The 27,403-nt window shown below is 41.4% G+C and overlaps 1 protein-coding gene across 2 annotated transcripts; it reads left to right on the plus strand.

Moving 5' to 3' along the window:
- Nucleotides 1–1,959: 1,959 nt before the first annotated feature.
- Nucleotides 1,960–27,403, plus strand: tsc22d1 (TSC22 domain family, member 1). 2 transcript variants are annotated; one of them, XM_029530327.1, is made up of 3 exons: nt 1,960–5,466; nt 25,313–25,364; nt 26,719–27,403. In XM_029530327.1, the coding sequence occupies exons 1-3, from the start codon at nt 2,738–2,740 to the stop codon at nt 26,986–26,988; spliced, it is 3,051 nt and encodes a 1,016-aa protein (XP_029386187.1). In that variant the 5' UTR covers nt 1,960–2,737; the 3' UTR covers nt 26,989–27,403. The 2 variants fall into 2 exon arrangements, with proteins under 2 accessions (XP_029386187.1, XP_029386188.1); XM_029530328.1 differs by lacking the exon at nt 1,960–5,466 and adding an exon at nt 24,506–25,029.

Genomic DNA, 27,403 nt, shown 5'->3' on the forward strand with positions numbered 1-27,403 from the left:
GCAGTAAATATTAATGCCTTGAAAACATTTCCAAGGCATTTCTGTATTTGATTTTTAATCGGAAATGCACAAAAATGTTGCCTGGGTAAACATCTGTATGTTTGCATGTTCTGGTTATTGCTAACACACTCATACTTATCAACACATCTGATTAATGTGATATATCATAATTAACCACAAATAATAACTACGCAAAAAGGCATTTAGAATAATGGACTTATTTTTGGGTCTAATTACTATCAGTAAAAGAAATAAGCATTTCTTTTTTTATTATTTCACTTTTGTAGGAACTTTCAAAAAATGTTTGGCTTTTGGTAATTCTGTTTTTGCTCCGTTATCTTGTGCCAACTAAATAGCATTATCTTCATTGAATAGATTCTCTTTCATCCATATTTGACTTACTGATAGTTAAAGTAAAGAAACAAATGAGTATTTGTTTCTGATTTTCTGATTTAGGGGCAAATCTGATAAGGCAAATCTGTTTATCAACTATAATTAAAAAGAGCATAAAACTGTTTTCTATACACTGTGGATGATTACTTTCACTCAGAAACAGACCAGAATATTAATAACATGAATGCAGAGACCAGTGTATAAATTGTTCATTATTGCTGGGGTGACAGCACAATAGAGCTGTGTGTTTTTTTGTTGTGGAGTGCCAGTGTGATTTAAAGCTGCTGACCGCACCAGACGCTTACACTGCACTAGGCTCCTGCTGTCTCTCGTCCTCTATCATTTGTATTGATGCACATAGCCTGTCTGCTTGCCTGACAGCCAAGCTCTTCTTCTTGTTCTTCTTCATCTTTCTCTCTCATGTATCCTTCTGTCCTTCTTCTCTCTTAGTTTGGCAACCTCAACTTCTCCTCTCTCTATTTCTAGCATTTCCCTCTCTTGCTTGTCTTTCATCCAAGGCGTTCATATATATTCTTCTTATTTATGTTTTTTCCTGAAACTTACAACTGCCATACAAAACAAAAGCATGCCTTGTTGAAAAAGAGTCAATACCTGGTGTCCATGAGTGGTACCTTAAATACAAGACAATACATAATACATACTCTATCCATCCATTTATCTATCTAGCTATCTTTTTTAGAGAAGAAGAAAGGAGAAGAGAGGAGAAGAGATAAATATTAATTCAAAGGCATTAGATTTACAACAGGTTCTTTACATCCACACACACATGAACAGAAGAGACCAGAACACAGAAAATGGAGATGCTTAACTAGTGATACTGGAGTTCATTGACCTGCAGTTAGCAACATTACAGACCAACAACTGTGTACATTTCTCTCAGCTCTCAAACACACCAGAGAGGGAAAGAGAGAGAGGGAGAGAGAGAGAGAGGCCCCAAACAGCACATGTGTAGAAAAATCCTTCAGTGTAGTTACCACCTGTCTGCAGAGAGATCTAGCAGCTCTCTGTCCACCTTTGTTTCTGAAACACTGACAAACAACTGGCAAACAAATATTTACAGCCTGTAGCCTATGACATCTGTTCATTGGACAGTATTATTTCATGGAGCGATACTTTTAGGAATTAACTCTGATTCGTACGTACTCTAGACCTGGCTATATATGAAGTATATACTCCATATTTAATATATACTTTCTATAATTTTGGTCAAGGCAGAATACACTTTAATCGATCCCTGATTTATTGTGTCATCTTCAATAGAAATTGTTAGTCATTCTCTGTAAATTCTCTACTGATAATCTATTTCTTTTCAATATTTTGCCACGTTTCGTTGATTTGCATAGGAGTAAACACATCATCTATTGTTATCCGTGTCCCAGAGCTGGCTCTGAGGGAGCGCCCTGTGTTCGGCTCTCTCCGGCTCTTTCCGTCCGTGTTGATGTTGACTCGTCGCCGCCTCTCCCAGACTGCTTTATGTCTGGCAGCAGAGACCATGCGCGGTCGCCATATTACGGAGCACCCCTCCCCTCTGGTCCCGTCACAGCCCAGAGCCACAGCAGCGGTGCGGGAGGCTACATACTGAACAACGCTACCGCTGGGGAGGACCGGTGATACAGCAAAACCAACACCAAAAAAAAAAAAAATAATAATAATAATAACACCCAGTACTCAGTGGGATGGATTAAAAAAACCTCTGGGCGCAGCTGTTTAAGTGATCGTGTTGGCCTTTTTTTGGTCCGTCGCCGTGCATCGGATGAAAGGTTGCGTGTTTTCACTTCCTTCCCTTTGAACGAATTGAGCAGTTAAAACGACTCAGCAGTCTGTGTTTAGCTAGCCGGTGATGGAGACTGGCAGCTAGCTAGCTGACGCTACTCCTCTGTCAGGCTAGCATCCGATATAACGCTGACGTACCGAGCGGCTGCTCCGCCTTTACGGCCTGTGTCTATTACAGCCCGTTTTTCTCTTTATTAAACTCACAAAATGCCAGCTCGTGTTTGGTGAAGTCGCAGTCGGATACCAGAGGGAGTTAGCCGGCGAATTACAACTGGCATCAGCTGACGTTAGCTTGCTAGCTAGCCAGCGAGCGGACACTAGCTTCTCCTGCCTCGTTGTCAGCGGAGAGCCCTGAATCGTCTACGAGAGGCTGTAAATATTGGCACAACTTGGCCTGACATTTGCGAACAGCCAGCCGAACTCTTTGTTCACATATTTGTTTTTTGATCGTGTTGTCTGTGGACCGTAGTTTTGTCAAAACGGCGCCGTTAACGAACTGCAACCTTATTGCATACTGTCAGAGACCAACTACCCCCCGGATCCTCTCGAAATGCATCATCCGGACCCTGCAGGAGACTCTGGCAGTGTTAGAAAGATGGCGCACCCGGCTGTCTTTCACAGAAGGGGTAGCAATACAGGCAGCGGGAGCGGCTCCACGCTGTCAACACCGGCAAACCCGGTGGTCAATAACAGCCACGTCTCAGCCGATGATTATCAACCCTCCCTGTTGATTCAGTGCCAACCCCCTGCTGGTTCATCCTCCCCGGGTCCCCATCATCCTCCTCCCCACAGCCTGAATCTGCATCCCCAGCCTCAGCCCGCGCAGTCGGTAGGGGCTCAGATGAAAAAGAAGAGTGGTTTCCAGATCACAAGTGTGACTCCAGCACAAATATCTGTGAGTACCAACAACAGTATTGCAGAGGACACAGAGAGCTATGATGACCTGGACGAGTCCCACACTGAGGATCTGTCTTCCTCTGAAATTTTGGATGCATCCCTCTCCCGAGCTAATGACATAATTGGGGGAGAGAGAAGCTCTTCTGAAGAGACGCTGAATAATTTCCATGAAGCAGAGACCCCAGGGGCTGTCTCCCCCAACCAGCCCTCACATCCCCATGCACTGAGTCAGGCTCAGCAGCATGGTGGGGCCATGGTGAATGGCACTGTGCACCATCACCATCAACACTCTCATCATCCTAACCATGCACAGGTATACTCTCTGTCCTCTGGGCCTGGGAGCATCCAGTCTGCCCTCACCTCTGGAGTTTTACCTTGTGTCACCCAGAAAATGCCTTCTAATATGGGGGGCCCTCAAGAGAATGTTCCTCAGAATAGCCCTCTAAATATTGTTGCTCAGCCTGTGGGGGTTGGGGCCTCGGGATCTGTCCCTGGAATGCACAGCTCTGTTACAGGCACTACAGTTAGCATAGCTAATCCCCAAACCAGCAGCGTTAGTAATGTGAATATGTTGAGCTCTGCCAACGTGCCTGTGAGAGGGGGGATCAGCACGAGTGCTAGCAGTAGCAGTGGTGGATTTCCTCTCAATGCGATAAGCAGCAGTGGGGGTGGTGGAGTTGGTGCTGTTGCACCTGGTGGCAGCCTTATGACTGCCTCTAAAATCAACATGATCCAGCAACACCAAAACATCAGCTCCAACATCACTATGACTACTACAACTACTGCTGTCGCCACCGCTGCTGTTGTTAGTGCTTCTGGTGTGATGGGACTCTCCGGTGGGATCCAGGGAAGAGTTGGATCTGCTGTTTTGCAGCCTGCGAGTGCTCCTGTTACAGCCATGGCCACATCCTCTGTATCATCTACTCCTGCCCCGGCTCCAGCCCCCGCAGTGGCAACCAGTTCTCGCTTCAGGGTGGTGAAGCTGGACTCTAGTTCTGAGCCCTTCAAGAAGGGAAGATGGACATGTACTGAATTCTATGACAAGGAGACGCCTGGCTCTGTCCCCAGCTCCACTGCATCTGATGCTGGATCTCTCAGCATGCGTCAGTATGTCCCTGAGAGCTTTGCTGGGGCCTCAGAGCGGGAAAGCACAAGCGGTAGTTCTGTGAGTAGCACTATGAGTACACTGAGCCATTATACTGAGAATGTGTGCAGTGGAGAGGCTGGGGGACCCCCAGTACCCCAGCATGGCCAGGATTATGCCTCCCCTCCTCAGGGCTTTCAAGGAATCCTCCCCAGTGGTTTAAGCATGGGAGTATCCCTTACCCAACCTCACATGCACCCCCAGGATATTACCCATTCACATGTGAAGACTACTGTAGCCCCCTCGCCTCCCACAAACATTCATCAGCCTGCTCCCATACAAGGACACCAGACCACCATAGGACTTCCTACATCTTCTGTGCCCCAGCAGCAACTCACCTATGCCCAGGCAGTTGCTAATCAACCTCCAGGCTCCACACAGAGCCTTGTGGGTGTTCAGCAGCAGAAGATGGGGTATGCTTCCCTGCCACAACACTCCACCCCTACTCCCCAAACTGCCCCAGTGCAAGTGAGGCCACCTGAGTACAGCCAGCCCCATCAAGGTATCCCCCAAGCTGCTGCTTCTCAATCTATGTCCAACCAAGGTGGATCAGCACCCTCTGGACCAGCTAATGGATCATGCCAGATGATTGGAGGTCCTCAGCAGACACAGGCTCTACTCCACTCGCAGCCCCAGCAGCCCTCTGCCCTTCAAGCCACCACCTCCACAATGCCCTCTCATGTTGGAGTAGCTGGGCTTGGTCAACCGCAGCAGAGCCACCCTGGCCACCTTGATTGCCAGCAGCAGAAGCTGCAGTCACTCTCAACACAAATTCCGAACCAGGGTTTGGGTACCCAGCTGCCCACTACTGTCCACCAGAGCCAAGTGTCTGCTTCAATTGTGCCTCCTACCAACCGTCAGAGTGATCCCCAGGCCCAGCCCCAAAGCCACAACACAGGGAATAGTGGAAGGATGCCCTCCCAGGTTGTTCCCCACAGCCAGCCATCTTCTGCCAACCTGTCCCAGGACCATAACAGTGCCCAGGCCCTTACTCATGCTGCCCAGGCCAGTGCCCTGTATGCTAGTCTGCCCAACTTCACCACCACTCAGCTGCAGGACGCCCATCGGCTGCTCCTCCAGCACCAGTCGGCTCTGTTGGGGCTGCCCAAGTTGTCCGGAGGCGAGGCTGGATCTGGATCCGGCACTGGCCAGGGTCAGGAAGCTGAGGGCAATACCACCGCCACCAGTGCCTTAACTGCATCAGCTGGTCTTAAGTCAGTTGATGGAGAGGAGGATGGGTAAGAGCGCTTATTTTCTCACTTTTTCTTGTTCATATTTATTTGATTGGTTACAATCTTATTTCTGTCCCCTGGGAGGAAGATTTTAACTCCACTCTGCAATGAAAGTATAAGTATTAGGTGAGAGAAGCTCACTATTAAATAAATATTTATTCTCTTATGCTGCATTCAGTCTCTTTGAACCTGAATGAGTTCACTGGTTGCTGTGGCAGCTGTAAGGGAAGAAGAGTGTTATTGTTTTCCTAGATGGGCAGCAGACATTGGCCAGGCTGCCAGAGTGTGTCTCTCCTCTGTCAGTGGACACAGTACAGGACTCAGCTGGATGTGACGTCTCCACTCTTTATCAAGTGGCTGCAGTGATTCGACATTTTACCTAGCCTGTCTGCTTGCCTGAATACTGACTGTCTTTTTTTTAAAGTGCAGAGTTTCTGCTGGGTGAGCAGTTGGCTCTACCAACACTCAGCAGCTTTGTTGTTTAAAGGGGGAACATGATGGAAGCTCTATGATTATTTCATGAGAGATTGAAAAAGACAGGCAGTTGCAAATGTGTTCGAAATGAAGTGTCCAATTCCACAGATTAAACGAAACCTTCCAGATAAAGTTTAATTAATCTTGAGAGTGCCTCTTTACGAAACAAGGCTTAAAAATACACGTTTTACCTTTTCAATGAACTCATGAGGTATAGTTCGTGGTTTGATTGTTGACATGAAAAATACTGTATAGTACTCCTTTTCCTTCACTAAAAGCTTATTGATTTTATTAAGTGCTCTCCCTCTCTCTCCCCCCCCCTCCCCATATCTTATTTTCTCTATCACTCCTCTCCTGTCACTACAGTTGGTTAGTGATTTATGCTATGACTGAACTGAAAATCCCAAGGAATGGTATCCCAGTAATAAGTTTTAGGAGCTCATTTTGAGGTTAGACAGGAATTTTAATCACCTTGCAGAAGCAGGAAATCACCATTCAGTTACTCCTAACAATCCTTAGCCTTTTTTTCTGACCTCTAATAAAAAAATACTGCATTAGCTTTTAGGATATTTACAATAACCTGGTAAGGTTGATTAATTGCTAGGAATGTCAAAGATAACATGAATGTCTTATTTCAGCATGTCTCTATGGGTCAGTCAGATGGCTACTGAAGGATGGCGACTGTTATCACATGATGTTTAACTCCAAGGAATGTGAAATCTATGTAGGATAAGGTGGATTATTGTCTTTGATGAAAAGCAGTATTTAGGTGAAACCAAAGCCCCTTCTCACAAATGGGAAGATTGTCTGGGTTAATTATGCTCACGGGTCAGTTCGTTCTAGTTTACCTGCAGTCCCACAAATGCAACTGCTTGGGCCTGCTGACCTTGGTCATTGGTGTGTGTGTGTGTGGGGGGGGGTTGAATCCATTATTTAGTCGAGATGACAATACAGTGGCAGGACACACACAAGGGCATGTCAGAGTGAAGTTTTTCTTTTTTCAATTACTTCGCTACTTTTTGTATATCAAATCTGCTCTTACTAAACTAAATGGCACACTTTTCAAGTCACTTTTATCAGTTTCTCTGTGATAAATCGCCCAGGTGCCTTAAAATAAAACTCAGTAGATTCTGTTATTTTCCTCAAAAACAATTGCAACCATCACTGAGCTTTACCTACGTGATCAGTCAACTTTTGCATGCAGAACAGTTAAGTTTTTGTTGTTGTTGTTGTTTTTTTTTTTGGTGTTTTTTTTTTTTGCCAGTTTTGTGATTATGTGCATGAGACACATTCATGCAATTTAATTGTAACTATGTTGAGTCTTTTAGGATTCCAAATAATTAATGATTGAAATTACAGGGGGCGGATCCAAAATTTTATCTTCACTTATTTAAATCGAATTTATCACTTTTGTTGCTTTTGTGGATTTTTTATTGTTACATTTTTGCAAAGGTTGTCTCAAAGGTTTTGAGAAGAAAAAGTGTCAGGCAGTGTTATTTGTGTTTAGGAAATCAAATCATCCCATGAGGATTAATTTGCATTTACTTGGGCAACAGAATTTGAGAAAATTAATGGCATGATTAAAATTCAAGTTGATGTCCATTCAAATTAAATCTCACCAAGGCAGTGATGGGGCGGTGGGTATGGCGTTTCCGCTATAAGTTATCTTTCTTTTTTTTTTTTCTTTGTGACTTTATTCGAAACTTAGAACCTATTCCTTGTACTAATTGCAGGGGAGTCTAAGCTTTTTTGAAAGTCCTCTTTTCATAAAAGCTTACTTGTTTCTTGTCCGGTAGGAATTTATTTACAGACCCTGTGGTCAACTGTGTGGCTTCTGTCAACATACAGTACTTTCAGGGTTTAATGAGTAGAATGACCCTGCCCTCATGAATCATATTGTAAAGTAGTAGTAACCACTGTAAGTGTGTGTATGAGGGAGACAAGACAAGAGACCAGAGGATGTCAACTGTGTGTCAGCACTGACATGAATGTTCAACAGGGGTGCATGATATTTAAGCGTGTGAGCAGGCCATTGCAGGTTGACTGGGTCATAGCTCATTAAGGAAAACGCTTATCACACAGTATCAATTGTTGACCAACATGAGAGAAGTGTGATCAGTGTCAGAGCACTCGTGCTAATGTTGGCGTATGCACGCCTCCTAATACCTTATGTACATGAGGATGTGGCTTTGGGTACGTTTGTCGTTGCATGTACGTGATTTCAGTTTCCATTTTTAAACCCTCAGACTGAGGGCAGGAGGTAATATACTGGTTACAAAAACTGATCCAGAAGGACCTGGATGTTTAAGTGAAGTTGGGGTTTGTATTTGTATTGAATTTTAAAGTTTTGTATCTGTCACATTTCCGCATTTTTGTGTTATGTTGGGGAGGTGCTGTGAAATTAGGCTATGAACCTGTTTTAGATAGTGTATGAAGGCGTTGTATTAAACTTTTTTATTAATTTGTGAAGAAGTTTTCAGAAGAAAAGTTGTGGCTTCGAACCATGTTTAAGTATTTTTTGTTTTGTTTTCTTATAGCCTTAATTTATTTTTAATTGTTACTCGTGTGTGTTTTTTTTTTTTTTTTTTTTTTTTTTTTTTTTTCCAATTTTGCTGTCAGGAGATCTTTTTTTTTTTTATGAAAAAGTAACTAACATTTATTCAGACATTTATTGCAGAGCCTGTGCCACATGAGTGTTTTCTGTGTTTATAATCTCTCACATGCAGATGGGAAACATGACCACAAGTTATTGGGTGTTGGCTTATATTTTATACACACATGTGCCAGACAAGCAGACAATTTTAATTTTTCCCCTTGGCTCAGATTTCAACAACATTCAACGCCAGCAGTGTGTTGAATAGTAGAAATAGATGTGGGGGTGAAGACAGGCCTGTTTTTTTTTTTTAATTAATTAATTAATTAATTAATTTATTTATTTATTTATTTATACATACAACACAAAAAACTCAACCCACATACAAGGGCTACGTGGGTGGATATCCTCTGTAGCTACCTTGAATGTACAAACCAACACAATGATGACTTCACCCCCCCCCCCCCCCCCCCCCCCGTGCTACTGTTGGTCTGAACTGTTTAAGTGCGTATGTGTGTTTGAATGTGTGATGGCTCAGGGGAATGTGGGCTGGCTGGCAGAGTGATGACTATCTCTGTGGCTATCAGTTTTGAATGTAATCTTCCCCCTGGCAGCGCAGGGAGCCAGTTAGCGCTGGGCTCATTGTGTAGAGATCAACCAGATCCCCAAAATTCACAACAGACAGAGGAAGTGACCCAAGCTGACCCATCCCAACTTAGTCAGATCAGCTGAAGCTGGTTAAGACCGCTGAGGACAGAGCAGACTGGACAAGATGGAACCAGTTGTGCATTGCGGTTTCAGCTCAGTTAAATCCTGTCATTGTTTTGCTCTTCTCTTTTCTTCATCAGTGGATGAGCACTGGCATGGTGAAGTTTATACCACAGACCGTGACCAACCTGGCGTTCAGATGTTTCTGCCTGTTGCTCTATAGTTGGTCTTAGATAGAGATTTTCTTAACACTGGCCACATCTCAGTCTATTTGTCTTTTTAGGCCTAATTTCTTTAATGTCTGTGTGCAGAAAGGAATGAGTTCAGGGTCAAATGGTTCTCTGCTGAAGCCAAACCAATCTTAGCTTTTCCTTTCAAGTTGCACCATGATGTGTCATTTATGTTTTTGTTCTAAATATTGTTTATATCTGGTGTATACTGTTGTCATTGCACAGTGTGTTTATAGAATATGGTACTGAAAAATGTTGTAATCTTGTCTAGGGGTTACTGATTTTGTGTTTCAGGGCCAAACCGATTATTAGTAATAAGGATGGCAGATAACAGACATAAAACAAAAGTAAAAATAATGCAATTTAAGGCCTTTCTTTAGGTTTGCTATCTGAAATAAGGGATTAGAATTTGATTTATGTTTCTTAATATTGCAGTATAAAGTCCCAAGGGGTGTTGTGTTCCAAGTGTTTATATTATTTTGTCCACATGGAATTAAGTAGTATTAGTATTAAATAGAAAATGCCAAACATTCAATACATCCAGCTTCTTAAAGTGAGTTGAGAAAACATATTTGTTAACATCAGTTGTGGAAAGTAAAAACTGGCAGTTTTATTGTTGTTGCATTTAGCTCTCCTGTTTGTCCATAGTTGATTATCACTGAAGTGTTTCACTAAAAGTAAACAGTATTTGTTGTTTGTTATGCTGCTGACACCCCCACCCCAATGGCCAAACCAATAGACCAAGCCAGAGAACACCAGAACACAGCAGAGCACCAGCATGCTGTGTACAAGAGGGGGAGGGAGGGAGGGAGGTCTAACCATACACCACTCAATATTTACTACATCTTTTTAAGTCAAGCAGTGAAAGCATGAATGGCAGAATGGCACTAAGCAAGGAGATTATGATCTGTTCACTGCGTGTTGTGGGTGGTTTTAATATAGACCAGTCACATCTGCATACATCTCTACATCACATCATGTCTTTGTTGCTTCACTGTGTGCCGTGTGTATGCAGATTGGTCATTGATTTCATTAGTCTTTGCTGCCTTCTTGCTGATGGTTTATTTTTCCATCAATAAACAGAATTGTTTCACTTAAGTGTGCAGAGAAAAACTAATGGCCTGTAATGGATGATAATGGATTGTGTGTTTAGTCTGCCTTTCATCTATGAGAAGCTTGCCCTCCCACCCCTGAACATACACGTACACAGATCTACACACAGCATGATGATTGTCAAACCTTGTCCAAAAACCGACTGTTCTTTTTATGGTGGCTCTTTTTGTGCCTGTACATTAGAGAGGAAAGCTCTTGGATCTTAGTATAGGGAGTTTGCAGTCCATCAGTATAAGTCTCCTTGGAGTTGACAATATAACGATTTTGTAGAGCTTGTTTGACTACTTATATAATTCCTTTCATCATACCCAGAAGGGATTTTCCTGTTGGCTTCACGAGAGCTTCAGTTTTTGTCCTTTTTAATTTTTGTATAAAAAAGGTGAGATAAATATTGGCATCATGCCAATACATCTTCTTGTAGCTCAGGAAAACATGATCATCTTCCATAGCCCTGTAAGATTTTTCGTCTTATTCTGTACAGCAGCATAATGAACTTGCTGCTAACAGAAACAAGCCAACCTTGCTTTTGAGATCTTTAAAAAGTAATGTATTGTCAGGGTTGCAGTGGATTGACACTTTTTTTAATTTGTCTCATCTTATTGCTTGGTGAGTTGAACCACTTTGGCCTATTCCTACCTTAGACTGCTTGTGACGGTTAGTTATTGTTTTCGATAGCATTCTCTTTTTTTTTTTTTATTCCATCTAAGTGTTCATCTGTTTGAGCTGCATCTACATACATAGCCTTTATTTTCATGGCTTATGTCTCTTAGATCTATGCTCTATTGTGTCTTAATGCTTTGTGTCTGTTCCTTCATCTTGTTCCACTTAACACATGCACACACACAAAATCAAAACCAAGCTGCGGTTGGACAGGGCAAAACTCAAATGGGCATAAGATTGAGTTTGTTTGTTTTTGTTTTTTTTTTTTTTTGGTTGTTATTGTTGTTGCTCAGTGAGTTCAGTTTTCATTAAGGTTATTCTCCATCATGAGGGCAGCACAATGGAGCAGAACATCTATGGATTGAACCCCATTCCCAGGTCTCCCTGTGTCTTGGGTTCCAGCTTCCAGAGTCCAAAGACATAGACGTTAGGATAATTGGTACCTCTAAATTTCCTGTTTGTGTAAATGGTAGTCCGTGTCCACATTGGCCCTGTGATAGACTGGTGACCTTTCTGATGTGTATCACGTAACATCTGGTGTTTGTTGAATCTGCCTGTTTGCTTCAAGGCTGTCATTTACGGAATGAGTGTTGATTTGGGTATAGAAGCTTTGTAAGACCAGCTGGTAAAATTTTAGTTTAGGAGACTGTATCATCATTATTAAAATCAAGCCAAAAATATATGTCAAGCCAGTTAGTGTGAAACTTCTCTATGACTTCTGTTGTTACCTGTCAGGTTCCAGTATTATTTTTCTGAGGAGCTTCTACTCCAGATGATGCAAATTTCGGTTTCAGCCACTAGTTCATGTCTTTAAGCCATCATATCAAGTGAGATGTAGCAATGGTAGAGGGGACCAGTAGCCCTAGAAAGAGAGGAAGAGAGGTTTGCCAAGTGTGTGAAGCGGCTCGTCCATGGTGGAGGGCTGTCAGTCTGATGCAACACTTTCAGTTAGGTGTCTCACATTCCAGTCTCGTGCAAATGGTGGCTGAACATTTTCCGGCATTGCCATGAAACAGTGCGGGAAGTGAATTAAATGAAATTATTGCACATGGTCTTTATGCCACCATCCTCCATGGTGCGACATGATGTTAAAGCGTATTAGACCTAAAGATGGCCATGAACAATGAAGTACTCATAATTTTAATCTATGAGTCTGTCTGTTTTCTGCAGCATGTGTAATCGTATTGTATAATGTATATATGACACAATTAAATGGAGTTGATGGTTTCATCTTCAGCCACTCATTTTTATCTTTAGGCTTTAGTGGGCTGCCACTGTCATTCCCCTAAACATGCAGAGAATGTGCTGAATCATGGCCGGCATTCCTGTGGCCAGAACACTGTCCAGTCAGCTCCAGGAATTACACTAATGCACATGCACACACGCGCACACGCACGCACGCACACACACACACACACACACACACACACACGCACAAAGGGAAAACAAAGTGGATGACTTTGCTGTTGGCATTAGCATTCCTGCCTTTTTCTCCTCTATATCTTTGATACAGTTTCTTTCTCTATTCAATGCGTTCTTGCGTTTGTTTCTTACAGCCTGATAGAAAAGTCAACTTATACGGCCTTTCTTCTTGAATCTGTTTGCAGCTATAGATCAGCTGAGTGTGAAGAAAACTTTGATCCTGTCAAAAAAAGCAGTATTTGTATTTTTCTATTAATCTTTGTAATTAACCTGTGTAATGAAGTAAGTGTGCTCAGCAATGACAACAAATCTTCTTTTTACTAGATTTAATGCTCGATTTATAATGATGCAGCTGATATCATAAATCAGGATGATGCTGAAGCATGTTTATAGTTATGTCAAGTACCTGACATTATTATTGATCAATATGACACTTATTTTCTTGAGTAATTCATTGAGTATTAATTTGTATAGAAAACTGTTAAAAAAGAAATCAGCCAAACTTTTAAAAAACTTTTTAACATTTTTCTAGAGGCTAATTTACCTTGACACTTGAATAGATATATTGGCTGTGTTGCTAAAAGGATTAACTATTACTTCTCTTAGCTTGTAATAGTTTCAGTCCACTACTTGTCTTATAACTGCAGAATCGACACAGTAAATATGCTGAAGCCTCTACAAGATAATATTATGCCAGCAAACAAATTGTCAGTTTCTCAAACCCTGACACTCATCGGCTTTTTTTTTTTTTTTCTTCTTCCTCTTCTTTTAGAGGCAAAATCAGACGTTAGAGCTCCAACCACTGAGTGTCTTTTCCCATAGGGTTTTATGTTCATTCACTCGCTTTGTGCGAGCTAATCCCCTTTTCTATTCTCTGTGGCTGAATGAGGAAGGCTGCTGGAGGGGGGGGTCAAGTTTTTGTTTTTATCTTTGGCTCTTAATAGTCTAGCCAGCTGCCTCTCTTATTATTAAGAATAAAGCACAGAGACACTTCTTCATGTCTGTGTCCAGCAGGCTAATATCCATGTACTACACTCAGTTTCCCATACATTGATGACACTAAAGAAAAGACTGCTTCTTGTAATTTCTTTTGGTCTAATTTCTTGTTATGTCTATCCTGATATTCATATTGGGGAAATTACATAAATCATATGAATGCTGTGCTCATATCTCTTGAAGCAAACTGTCGATGTTCAGGACTGTTGCAACACAACTTGCCCTCAGACACTTACTTCACAGTGACCAAAATTATATGTTCCGCACATGGGGAACTGTAACAATAGTATCTTTACTACAAAATCTCTTTAGACGAATAATTAACATTTTTAAATGAATTTGGTTTAAGCATATCATACCCAATAAATTCAGTTTACTTGCGATTGGCCCTGCCACAGTAATGCCAAAGTCAGAATGCAAACCCTTTTCAGCTACGTTAACAGTACTGTACTACCCCCTGCTGGATAGCAAGCTCTGAACTGCGTAAACACACCAGTCAGGTAAAATTCTAACTTTTAAAAAAACATATTAATTTTTCACCCCAACTGTGAGGGAGGAGGACATGGACTTTGAAAAACCGTAAGAGAGGATTTTTTTTGAGCAGCACTAGACATTGATCAGGATCCTAGACTGGATGGTGAGAGGTGACCTATCTTTAAATAACGTATGTATAAAGTAGATAGTTATTGCACACTCATTTTTATAGCTGGGTTGTATGGCTTTTGAGGTTTTGTGACAGAAAGGGAATTAAAGGAAGGCTGTGTAGTTTTTTGCTGAGACGTTGAGGACCTTAAGTCACATCATGCTGCTCAAATATACATTCTTTTTTTTTTTTTTTTTAATGGTTGTGTGAATACATCTGCTGATGCCTCTGGACACGTTGTCAGTGTTATTCCTGGATTCATCAGGTGTTTTGGATCTTTCAACATCATACACCCTCTTTCAGGTGACCCAGCTGGGGCCGATCAGACCCCGGCTTGCATCCAGATGGCTAGTTAGCTACCATGACTCCATGCTCTCTCTGCCGCTTCGGTGGCACCATGGATGGCTCTCCTCTTTCTCTCTCCCTCAGTGCCTAAGCTGCTGAAGGCTCTGGCTAAGGGTCGTATTACGAAGCCCCTCCAATCCATCTCTGACAAAGGCGATGGTTTAATTTGGAGGGACAAAACTGTTTTTCCCATTTATTTACTGCCTAACAGTTTCCTTTGATTTGAATTATGCTATGTACCCTGAATATTGAAAGTAACAACTTAAACGTTCAGCAACTTTAACTGTAACTCGTGCTTTTTTTTTGTTGCAGCCTTGTTTTATGGCCGGTTACTGTTTTAAAAAAAATGGATGAGTGGATGAGTTTTCTTTAAATTCACTGGGAGTGGAATAGTCCCCTTTTGTTTCAAAAATGTTCATGTAGTAAATCACAAAGCAAGTATGATATAACTAAGCTGAAAGGGAGAAAGTAGCCTACGCTTTTGAGCTGCAGGACATGACATTAGCAGGCACATCAGAACTGCTTCCAGGCTAATTTCTCTCACTGCCTCTGTGAGAAAGCACAGCTCCTTTGTCTAGAGACTCTGGACTCGCACAAAGAAATTGGCCAAATCTTATCTTCTTTTGTCTGGTGCCAGGCAGGGATGAAAGCTCCCAGACTTCAGAAGGTTTGTGTTCAAAGAAAAGTTGAGTTTTCGTGATGTGTCAGTCTTGTGTAAACACTTCTCTCTGCTACACCACCCGGGTCCGAGGAGGTCTAAATTACAGTTGGCAAGGAAATGATTCCAGCATTTGCCACTAGGTGACAGTGTGCTCAAACCCATTCATTTGAGTTTGGAAAAAATCAACCTGATGAAGCCATGAAAGTGTTGTGATTGGTTTGATAAACAATGTAGTGTAATGATGGAGGAGGTTGCCTCACAATGTTGGTCTAATTAAGTCAGGAAGTTTTATTTGTTATTTGTATATTTCTTATTATTTAAGAATTATTAACCCTAACCCAAATGGTAAAGTAGAAATAGGGTGCATTTCTGTTCATGGGCTGATGAACAATTATCTTTAAGCTAAAGAGTGTGTTTAATATTTTAATCTGGTTGTATAAATAACCTGATGAACAGCAAACTTCATATCTTGTGTTTGGTTTTATATTGTTTTTGGCATTTAGTTCTAAGTTTGTTTGGTTTTTTTGTAAATCATACATCGGTATATTGGTAAGTTTTACTTTTTTCTTTCTTTCATGTCTCCCTGTGACCTGCCTTCTTGATCACGCTAACAGGTAAGACTCTTTTATTCTTCTTGAGTGCCTGTGATGCATTGTCATCACAATGTGTGATCCGATGTGTGTACTAGACAGGCTATTACAGAAGGTTTCCTCCCCTCTGTTGTAGTAAGGATAACCACTGATTCCCAATCAGGTGTCCTTTGTCCATGATAATAGATTCACTAACCTCAGACTGTAGATTAATTCTTAATTTAAAAATCAGTAAGGAGAGTTGAGGATGATGGATATGGATTTGGAAGTTCTCATTTAATTATTAAGAGCCATTTGATATGACGTTCACATCCACTTAAACAGAAAATATAAATAGAATTTAATCTTCTTTTAGATGACATAACTTATGGAAATCACTAAAACAAAACTTAGTTTTTAACTTGTTCAGACTCTTGAAGGGATTCTGATTTATTACCAGGAGATGGCAGTGTACACTTCTGTTTCTCTTCTTGTGGAGTACAGTTTTAAAACTGTATCTGTTGATAAATAAGATGTCATTGAATTAAAAAAGAAAAAATGCATTTCACTTGCTCTTTTGTCATATCAGGTGTGAGTTTGTAAGAGTCTTGGTTATGTATGTTAGTAGTTTATATTACTAGTCTTGTCGGTACCAAACCAGATTCCTTCTTGGACATGGTGCTGTGTAACTGAGTCTGAACTATTGAATCACTTTTACGGGAATTCTTACAGTCACCCCGTGACTTATTTTGGCAATTTTTTGTGGCCTTTATGTAGCTGGAAAAGATGAAATGCAGCAACTCAAAGATAATGTGTATAAGAGTAGAGCTGACCAACAAAGCATTGCCACTGCCCGTAATGCCTGTGTAGGAAACATCAGCTAGTTTGTTTATAACTAAGCTGTCCTTATGATAGCTTTGCTGTCGTCAGAGATTCAGGCCCAGTGGCGAGGGAGTCATCATTAGTTAATCCACTCACTGTTCCATCTTCTTCACTTGTAATCTTCCAAGGGTGCAGGCGCACACTTCTCTCTTCAAGAATAAGAAGAGAGGGAAATGGGACAGTGCTTGTATCTTAATTGTGTTGGGGTCATTGATTTTTGAATGACTGAACTTTCCCTGACCTTTTTCTAGATGTAAAAGAAGACTGGAGTAGTGATCATTTCTTATGGATTCAGATTTTCTGCTTGGTTGCATATTTCAACCATTAAATATGATGTAGGTGTCAGCACAGACAATTGAGTGGTTAGCGCACATGCCATGTTACAGAAGCATCCCAGGCGTGATTACTTCCTGTTGACCTCTCTGCCACTTGCTGTTGCTGTAATAAAAAAAAAAAAACAACAAAAACAACAACCTTATAAGACAAAGTTAGACCTAAAACAGTCATAATTTTTATAGTTAACTGCTACTGTAAATTTGGTCTCCACTGACTAGTTCAACTACTACTTGGTTTATACTCCCACATAAATAGAAATAGAAAGCTGTTATTGGCATTGTGCTGAAAATACACAAGAGTCCCGCTGGTCCTGTTCATCCAATAGGCCAAAGATATCCATGGAGGGCATCCACCCACTGTTTGTACTGGTTTGGCTGAGGGAGCAGATGATGTGATGGTGGGAGGGAAGCTGAGATGTAGACTCAGGCCTGAGGGAGAGATGACTCATTTTTTTGTGTGGTTTTTTGTGTTTTTTTTTTTTTTTTTTTAAGTATTAGAGGAACAATAGTCTCCCAGCAGCCAGCACAAGTACGCCTGTTGAGTTCATGACTATACAGTATGATAGAGGCTGTGTAGAAGTTTTGTATGTGCGTTTTTTGTAAAGCTTTGTTACCCCAACGTCAGTGTGAGTCATCTTTCACTCCCCCAACAGATTCTACTAGATATAAACTATGCATGCTAAGTACTGGAAAAACTACTGAACATAAAGTGTGCGCGAAGGCCAGCTTATATTTTACACCTTGAAAGTGAAAATATTTTCTAATTTAATTAAAAAAGGTTTGTCAGAAAAGCTTGTGATGGCAGGAAATTTTACTTTTCATGTCACTCAATTTCCACAATAACTACATATAAATTACAATACAAAGTAAATGTTATCAGTTTCCTTAAACAGAGGATATTTTAATTTCACATATTGGTCTTTTATTCTCGAATTGCATTAAAGGGTCAATCATCAAAGTTAATTCCTTTTACTCAGTTACTGCAGTTTTGTTTGTATTTCTATCACCTAATTTCTTCAACTGAACATGCTAAGAAGTTCATAGTGTGACACTGTACTGTACTATAGCATCTGGTAAAGTAGTAAATGCACCACAAGTAAATTCTTCATGTATTAATTCATTTTTTGTCCTAATTTTGAGGTTCGAATCAAATCAACTTATCTGGTTATTTAGCAGTTTAAGCACAAGATCATCAAGTTGTTTATTGTATAATTTTATTCTTCAAGAACTTAAACTCACATTCTCCTTTCAGCCTTTTCTCTCCTTGTGTTTATTGCTGCATTAGCATTATTTTTGTCCTTTGTTGTCCGGACCCAGAGCAGTGTGTGTTCTTTGGCTGCTAATCCTTTTAATGCCAGGTTTCATTCCACATTATTCAAACCTGCTGCTCACACACCACACACAAAGTTATGTAACATGGCTCTTCTGTGTGTGTATGAAGGCTGACCTATTCATAGACAGGTAGGGCCTGGTGGCAGAGCTGAGGGGTCTCAATATACAGTGCAGGGGAAATTAGTTGAATAACTTTCTCCAGGAGGATGAAGATTATTTTTTCATATCCTTAGTTGTGAAATCATTGATAAGGATATTGGAAGAAGATACAGATGTAGGTGCATATATATATATATATATATATATATATATATATATATATATATATATATATAGACATATCATAGACATGGATTCAATTTCATTTTTTGTCAAAAAACTCCAAATCAGTCAAACCATAGTGGAAACAAATGTTTTCATGCCTCCTCTCTGCGACTCCATCCGTCCACAAATCTTTGAGAGAGTATGAATGCTGAGACGGCAGATCTAGGTCATTCTGGCTCTGTGTCTCTGCTCGAGTCTCTGTCCCTTCTTCTCTCCTGCAGTGTGTGTTAGTATAGAGTGAGGACTAAGGACTTGCTGCTGTCAGCCCAAATGCTCCAATAGCGCTTCTCTCTCTTGCGTATGGAGGCCAAAATGGCCACTCATCATTACTCCCTACCTCTCTGAGCGACTCACTCTGTAGCTCTCTGTCATTCTCCATAGTCAGGGTGTGACTATGGAAAACCACTGCCAGGGCTTACTGGTAAAGTCTGTGTGTGCTTTCGACTATCAAACTCCAGCTCAGCCAAAGGCTTTACAATTCAACAATTCAATAGGCCTCTTTTTTCATCGCTGGGACATGCCAGGCCCCTTTTATCAACTTTTAGAGTTTGCACTTCTCCAGAAAGACAGCAGATATGAGTGCAATTCCTCTTCCTGTACAACACATTTTGCCACAGTTAAAACAGTTTAACCAGAACCAGAGTCAACCTGAAACAAAACTAATGAACATATAGGAATCCTTCTATTATAATCAAATGGGGGGGGGGGCGCGTAATTATTACAATTAATAAAGAGGTATTAAGTCTCTGCAAAGAATAAATAGTTACAATGAGGCACATTTTAATCATGCAGGTAATGTGTAAGAAAACCTTGATAGTATAGTATACTTTGCTCTCCATACTAGCCTGTTAAACAAATCACTCATCTTAGGAGTGATTTTTATAATTTGTAGATGCTCACAATGGTATGAAATTGATTTTAAGGACAGGTGTTTATATAATGCCCTGTTCTGCACAATCACTACATTAACTTGTGTATTCAGGTTGTGTTCCGATTTCTGTTGTGTGGGTGTGTGATCCAGATTGTATGACTCTTTATTTGTTTTTGTTTTGAAAAGCGTTCACAAAATGTTCTCAAACTTGTCATATAAGTACTAAAGCAGTCAATGAAATCCAACAAGTGTTTTGATGATCACCTGCTCCTTAACAAAATGGTCAGATTTATTGGAAAATCATTTTAAATAGATGTGTTTTTGGTGTTAGACCAGTTAAAAAAAAAAAAAAGAAAGTACAAGTAATCACCATATTTAGTTAGTACTGAGTGTGTAGCAGGTGATTTACCGTCACATTAGAGAAACTTGCGCAACCAACCAACCTAACCCTCTACAGCACACCAATGGCCAAACTCACATTCAAAATACTGCTTTTAATGGATAAACATTGCAAGAGTGGTTACATCTTTTACTCTGTTAACTTAGTTAAATTCCCTGACTGCATGGCACAGATTAGAAATGTCATCAATGCCATGTTGCTTTTCTTGCAGATTGTGCAATGCCAGACTTTGTTTGTCATGCTAACTAACATTACAATACAATTCAACAGTTTTATTGAACAGGCACCCATTCCATGACACCAATCCATGAGGTAGTTAAATCCATTTACCAACAGAGCCAAGTAACTAGAGGTTGGCTAAACTTGGATTGCTGAACGACTGTACAACCAACCCAGAAGTCATGTGATAGTGATTCACCCCATCACACTGAGTCTGTTAGGACAAGTCAAATCCCCTGCATTGTGCTCATCCTTTACCCGTTATTTCTTGGCCGGCTGTCTCTAAGCCAGTGGATGCACAGTGAGGCTCTCTGAATGTATGTTGTGTTCTCTATCTGCAGGGGCACTAAGCCATCTTAAGGCTGCCTTTCAATGAGAAATGACAACATAAGGCCTTGAAGCAGAGGGTCTATCGTCTGTCACGCAGAGGGTTGGCATTGAAAACTAGCAGTTCCACAAAAATGATTCGTTTGGAAACTGCTAACTAAATCAACATGTTAAAGCACCATGGCGAAAATGGGGGGAAAAAAAAAAAATCCTGAAGGTATTGACCCTTCAGTGATTCTGACAGCTTTTATGTACCCTAGAGAATAGGTGGTCTCATTTGTCTTGGTCACCCCTGACTTTAGGGAGAGTCTGTAGCCTCAAGATCCCCTTCAGTGCTTTGCATTTTATGTGCATGTGAAACTACATTATGATAACAAGTCATAATGTTAGCCAGTCGAAAAACGGATTCCTGATATTTTGGACAGAAGAGTGCCAGGCAGAGAATTGGCGATGCTGAAGCGATGTTAAAGAGTTGAGGTTCTCTGTTATTGTATATCGGGGTCTCAGGCTATGGACGGTGGAGGATTTGTGGTGTAGGAGCAGTGAAATCACTGGGCCACATTCTAATCTCAGTTGATGGTTTATGTAACTCCCAGCATCACATGATCAGACGTCACCACCCTCCCAGCTCCTGTCTGTACTCACTAATTCACTCACTAGTCAGCCATTCAAACACAAAAAGGGATGGCATGCACACATATATACACTCATCATAACCTAGCATGCTGTCGTTTATTTCCTCTGCAGCTGCACACACTTATGCATCTTTAGGGCACTACGCAGAGCCGTCCTTTGATTTTAAGAAGGATTGAGGGCTGTTTCAAAACACCAAACAAAGAAGCTCGGAGCACACTGGTGTGTTACTTTGGAGTGTACATGTTCCTGCTGACGGACGGCTCCATGAGAGTACGGGGTGTTCGAGTGCAAAGCCATGACGAGATGGCAATGAAGCTTTTGTTCTGGGAGCTGGAGCAGCATCTCAAAAGGTAAAATAAAGAGAGGGAACCCCCAGGGAGTTAGCTGCCTGAGCTCACCACTACAGTAGCTGCACACAAAAGGCTGCTTGATTATATTGTCCTTTCTATTCAGTCATTCGTGGCTTTAGGGTTAGCATTCGCATAAAACTGCTTCACTGGGTGCTCATCACTCTGTGGGTTTGAGTAAATTGAATATCTACAGTGAGTAAACTAAAGGATGTATTAATAAGTAAAAACTCTAGACATGCTGAGACAAAGAAGTTGACCTACATCTGCTTTTTAGATATGTGCCACTTCCAAATATCTCCAGTGGGCAGTGAGTAATTAAACCCCACTGTGTTGCTTTTTTTAGTCACCATAATCTTTGGCAATATTCTGCTTGTTACATCATATCTGGTCATCATATCACATGAAATTATCTTCTGTTGTGTACAATAGCAAGACATGCAGCCCACATTAGAAGTCCAGCTCATTTGTTTATCACTCGTTGCAGGCTGAATGTAATAGTTGCCATGCTAGAGCACAGTGCAGTTTCCTTACCTTTTAATTCAGGTAGTTCAGTTCAGTTGGTTCTGTTGGGTACACCTATTCTATCTGGTTCAGCCAAGTGCCACAGCTCTGTAGTAAATCTTTTTCAATAAAAGTAACATGCATGTAGACTCGCAGTGTCTCAGAGAAATGTCAGTTCAGTCAATTCTGATGTCTGAGACATGTTTTTCAGCAAACTAGAAAGGCCATCAGATAACTGTCCACCCTCTATTGTATATTGCTGTTATGAAAACTAGTTTGGAAATAAAATCAAGTGTGTGTTGCGCTGTAAAATCATAGCTGAACACCACTGGTGGATATGAGTGACCAACTGTGAATTTGGGCTAAAATTACATTTAATGCATATAAAATTAAAAATCAACACCCTGACCTGCTGCTAAAAATCATACAAATGTAAATGAATGGCATGAAGAAGCAATATATTCAGTTCGCTTTAATTGTGAAGGAAAAATCCTCTTGACCTGCTCATTGAAGTTTTCTCAGAACACATCTAGCTTTCCTCTTGTCTAACTGTCTGTGGCACTGAGTTGAGCTCACAATTGCTCCAACTTGAACTCTCCATTACATGGGAGTGGGGGTTGTACTGGCTATTTGGGTCTGGATAATTGGCTGAAGCATCTCCCAGTCAGGGCAGATACCGGAAGAGATAAGGTGCGGTTTAGATCCTCTTGGGAAAACCAATTGGCTTCTTGTTAAATGCTGAAGTGTTTGAGCCCTTCTTTACAGCATTGGTGCTTAACAAGGCCAGACCTTAGCTGTGATACCAAATTAGCCTAAACCACCATTTTAAAGGTGAACGCTAATTACTTGGATGGTACTTGAATGTACTGTGTTTCTTATCCCTCTGCCATTTTAGCTATTAATACAAAACCTCCAACTGAATAGTACTGAATAGGAAATAGGTCTAAACATGGACCTTTGCGTAGTTCATGAATGACCCACTGCATAATCTTATGTGGTCTAATCCATACCTCTAACCCAGATCTCTTGTTGTAGTCTGGCTGTATGCTATTGCGGATCATATTTAATTTTGGCAGTAGCAGATTTGAAGTTTTGGTGGGCTGTCTTTTCTTTGAAAACGAAGTGGAGAGAAACCAAAGCAGGCTTTCTGTAATTTTCTGTAATTGTCTCCTATGTCAGGTAGTGTAGGTGTGATCAGACAGAAGAAATATGAGGAGTGCATTACACATGGTTTTTTTAGGGGTTTGGGTGTGCATGGAATGTGTGTGAGCAGCTTTCCAGAAATGTAGGGAGGTGTGTATGCTTGTGGGTGGGGGTCTTGTTCAGACAATGTCTGAGGTGGGAGTTGTTAAGTTGCGTCATCATTACTGTTCATCACAAGGATACTCCCACTGCAAAGTGCCGAGAAGGCAACTTTGGTTTTTCAGTAATCTAATTGGAGTCAGATTGACCTTACTGATCTGTCGTGACAGATTTCATTCTTGAAAATGTGACCGATTTATAACAGAATGAATAAAAGACAGTGTTCTGCAGACACTAGCTTTGCAACTGTAGACTCACAGGAGAGCTCGTCTCTCATTCTTTTGCAGACTTGTCAGAAATATTTTACTCAATTAGTGCCATTACATAGACATCTTTTTTTTTTTTTTTTTTTTTTTTTTTTTTTGAAGAAAATTACTTGACTATACACCAGTTACTCCTCACCTTGGAGGTAGGATGATGCTACTCTTGACTGTGATGGTGGCTGGGGTTCTTCTACCAAAAGAATCTGTTGTACTTCTGATAAAACAGATTTTGCTAAATGTATAAAAGCATGCTCTCCCCGTTACCAGTTTCACACCTAACAGCATAACCACCTAGGTTTTTTTTGTGTGTGTGTGTGCAGAACTTCTTACAGCCACTTGGGGGCAGTATATGCACAACATAACACCATTGTTAGAATCATTAAGATTTAACACCTGCCTCCTCCAAATCTTCATAAAAATATTATTGCTTTTTATTTATTTATTTGTAGATAATCTCAAAATTTGTGTTAACCACCATTTGGGTAAAATGCTCAAATTTTTGACGGTATGGATCATTGTGATCATGTTTAACAATGTGCGAAATGATTGCATCATTGTTTAAAAAACATACTTACTTTAGCATTCATATGTTAATTTGTCACTGTAAACTGCAACATTGCTCAAATTCCTTCGCAATATTAGAATGGTTATAAAGGATAATAATTTCATGAGTGTTTAAGAAAAAAAAAAGTTGCTGGCCAAGGGGATTCCCTCCTAGATTCCCCTGATGTGACAAACTCTCATTTTTCATGGAAAATAATATAGTGATTCCGTTGAAACGATGTGGCACGCAGCACTAGCTACTGCTGTGTTTTTTTTTTGGTCGTAAACTAGCAGTCCTACATCTTGCCCTTCCTCCGCCTGTGTCAGTCCTACAGCCCTTTCTTCTTCCTCTCCCATCCGGTTCTCCCCGGTTTCATCCACCTCCTCTCCGCTCCCCGACAGACTTTATGCAAAACGGTGTCAGCTGAGCTCCAGGTGGGGGCGTTCCCGCATAAATTATTCAAATAGCCTCCGTCTCGGCCAATCGGCTGGCGGCCTGTCGGCTCGTCCCGGGATAAATTATGCGGCTTCGTCCCGAGCTGCAGTGTGGTGTGTTTTTTTGTGTGTCCGTAGCGCAGAGATGAGCCGACCTTGGGTTGTGTCAGAAAGCGCTGCGGTAGCTGCGCCAGCCGCGTACCGGACACAGCAGTGAGCAGCGCGTGGATGTGTCTGGCCGCGCCGGTCGCGCGGAGGTCGAGTCGGGACAGAAGGCAGTTCGTTAGCGGACCGTAAAAAGGACATGAACAGCATGAACACGCCGTGCTACAGCGTAGCTATGGATCTAGGCGTCTGCCAGCTGAGAAATTTTTCCATATCCTTCCTGTCTTCGCTGCTGAGCGCGGACAGCTCGCCCGTAAAGCTCGACAACAGGTAAATGATCCGGGACGGAGCCGCTCGTGTGTCCGGTACTCGGCTCCTTCCGTGTGATGGAGAGCCGCTCCGGCCATGGGGGGGACTTTTCCCAGGGGGAGAGCAGGCCGCTGGTTTTTAGAAAAAAAATTCCAGATGCTTCCTGTAACGACCCACGTTTCCATAACGGGAGAAAGGCAGTTTTCTCGGGGGGCTGCGACTCTGACATTTTCCTGTGTGCTAACCTGAAGTCCGTGTTGGTCTGAAAGCGTTTTCATTCATTTCTCCTCTCTCTCTCTTGCAGTTCGTCGGGAGCCAGCGTTGTGGCCATAGACAACAAGATTGAACAAGCAATGGTGAGTTTCGCTCCTTTTTCTTTTGACACCAGGAATATGTGGACTACTATAGCGGTTTAGTCCACACGACACAATAAAATGAATTTAAAAGATTTTAGCAAAATGCTCAGACATAGGTTACTTATAATAGTAGTATTTTACATTCCGATGCATGCCCTCTGTTGATCTGCGGTGTTTTGTTATCATAGTTTAAATGTGCACTACAAACAGTAAAACAATGAAAAGAAAACATTGGCTTGAGAGGCTGGTGTGTGATATTTAAATGTAAATTGATGTTACTGTACACATTTCATACATCATAATAATACACCTGTTATTATGGCATTAATTGTCGCGTCAGACTACGTCAGAACTGCCTCTGTGCAGCTGGAGATATTGTTGGATTTGTATGTGGTTTCATTTTTTGTTCTCTCTTAAATCGCTGCAGTAAATGCTCTGGCTCACCGTGGTCACCTGGTCCTTATATTAACTATGAGGAAATCCTCGATATTTCCCTGCTCATAGTTTCATTCCGGCTCTGTTGCTAGGCAAACTGGAAGGCTCACACGCTTGGTTATATATATCTCGGCTTCTGATTGGCCGACACTCTAACGTAGGCGGAGTAAATGACGTGACATCCTGGGAATATTCTCATTTGCCTGATTATTATTTTTTAACCCCCTCCTTTATCGTCTTTAATGGAAGTTGTCTCTACATCATGGTGGATAAGACCATTTCACCAGCTAGTCCCTGCTCCTGTCATGAGGCAGACGCTCCTCCTACTATTCATTATCTGTTGTTCACTCTCCCAACATCTTCATCGGCACATCTGCATCACACACTCCAGTGATGATCAAGTTGGAAATGCTCTGTGCATTATGAATCATAATTCTTTCTATTCTCAGAAATAGTCATTGTCTGTTGTACATGCAGCTACAAACTTGGTTATGTTCTGATGGACAAGTAGTATCCAAGTGGAGTCTGTTATAGAACAAACAAGCTGTTCACGCACCTGCGTGTTAGCCAATGAACAAAGAACACAATCTCCATTTCAAAAGTGAAGCCCTTCAACAAGCAAAGTGCAAAACCCCTGAAAATGTCAAGGAGGTCAATTTACACTTCTGAGATTTTTTGTTTTCTAAGGTTTTTTTTTTTTTTAATGAACGTACAAGATATTGTGTCAACTAATATGAACAACTTTCATGACTGTTTCACTTCAAGTAAAAGTAAAATTTTTCAGTATTTTGAAAAATCAGGAGTATAATTATTAGGTCACATCATGGATGGGGTTTAAAAACCTCAGGTTGGTGGCGTTTCATAGGTCTGATATTATTGATGGACTCCTGGTCTAAACTCATATCCCTGTCTGTTCCAGGACCTGGTGAAGAGTCACCTGATGTACGCTGTGCGTGAGGAGGTGGAGGTCTTAAAGGAGCAGATCAAGGAGCTGATTGAGCGCAACTCCCAGCTGGAGCAGGAGAACACCCTGCTGAAGACCCTGGCCAGCCCAGAACAGATGGCCCAGTTCCAGGCCCAAGTTCAGACTGGCTCCCCACCTGCCCCTACCACGGTTGCCACACCGGGACCCCCAAGCACCACGACCCTCACCCAGCCCGCCTCGCACAGCTCTGGCCCCTCGGCGTAGCCCGGTCTGCACTGACAAAACAGAGACTGACTGACAGTTTTTGTGTTCTGCTGTCGCAGCAGAGCCATACCTTGCCTTCTACAGCAGGAGGTTGCGCTGTTAAGACAAGAATTTGCACATATTTATCTCTCAGAAGGATGCAGCCAGCGGGACAAGCGGTACTGTGCTCTACGGCAGAGGGTGACAATCTGGAGACACTGGTTGGGGGGTTTGGGTGGAGTTGTTTCACAGGAGGGTAAATCATTGAACACTTGCCAAATAACCCTTGGACATATCAATAGAATGTCTCACCAAGAGAAACAAAACAACTTATCAGTGGCGACAGTATACTTAACTATTGATTTAAAAAAAAAAAAAAAAAAAATCATTGTGCCTGTGTCTGAATTTTAAGTGATGTCGATTTTACTGATGATGG

This window comes from Echeneis naucrates, chromosome 21 (assembly GCF_900963305.1).
Source record: "Echeneis naucrates chromosome 21, fEcheNa1.1, whole genome shotgun sequence".
NCBI lineage: Eukaryota > Metazoa > Chordata > Actinopteri > Carangiformes > Echeneidae > Echeneis > Echeneis naucrates.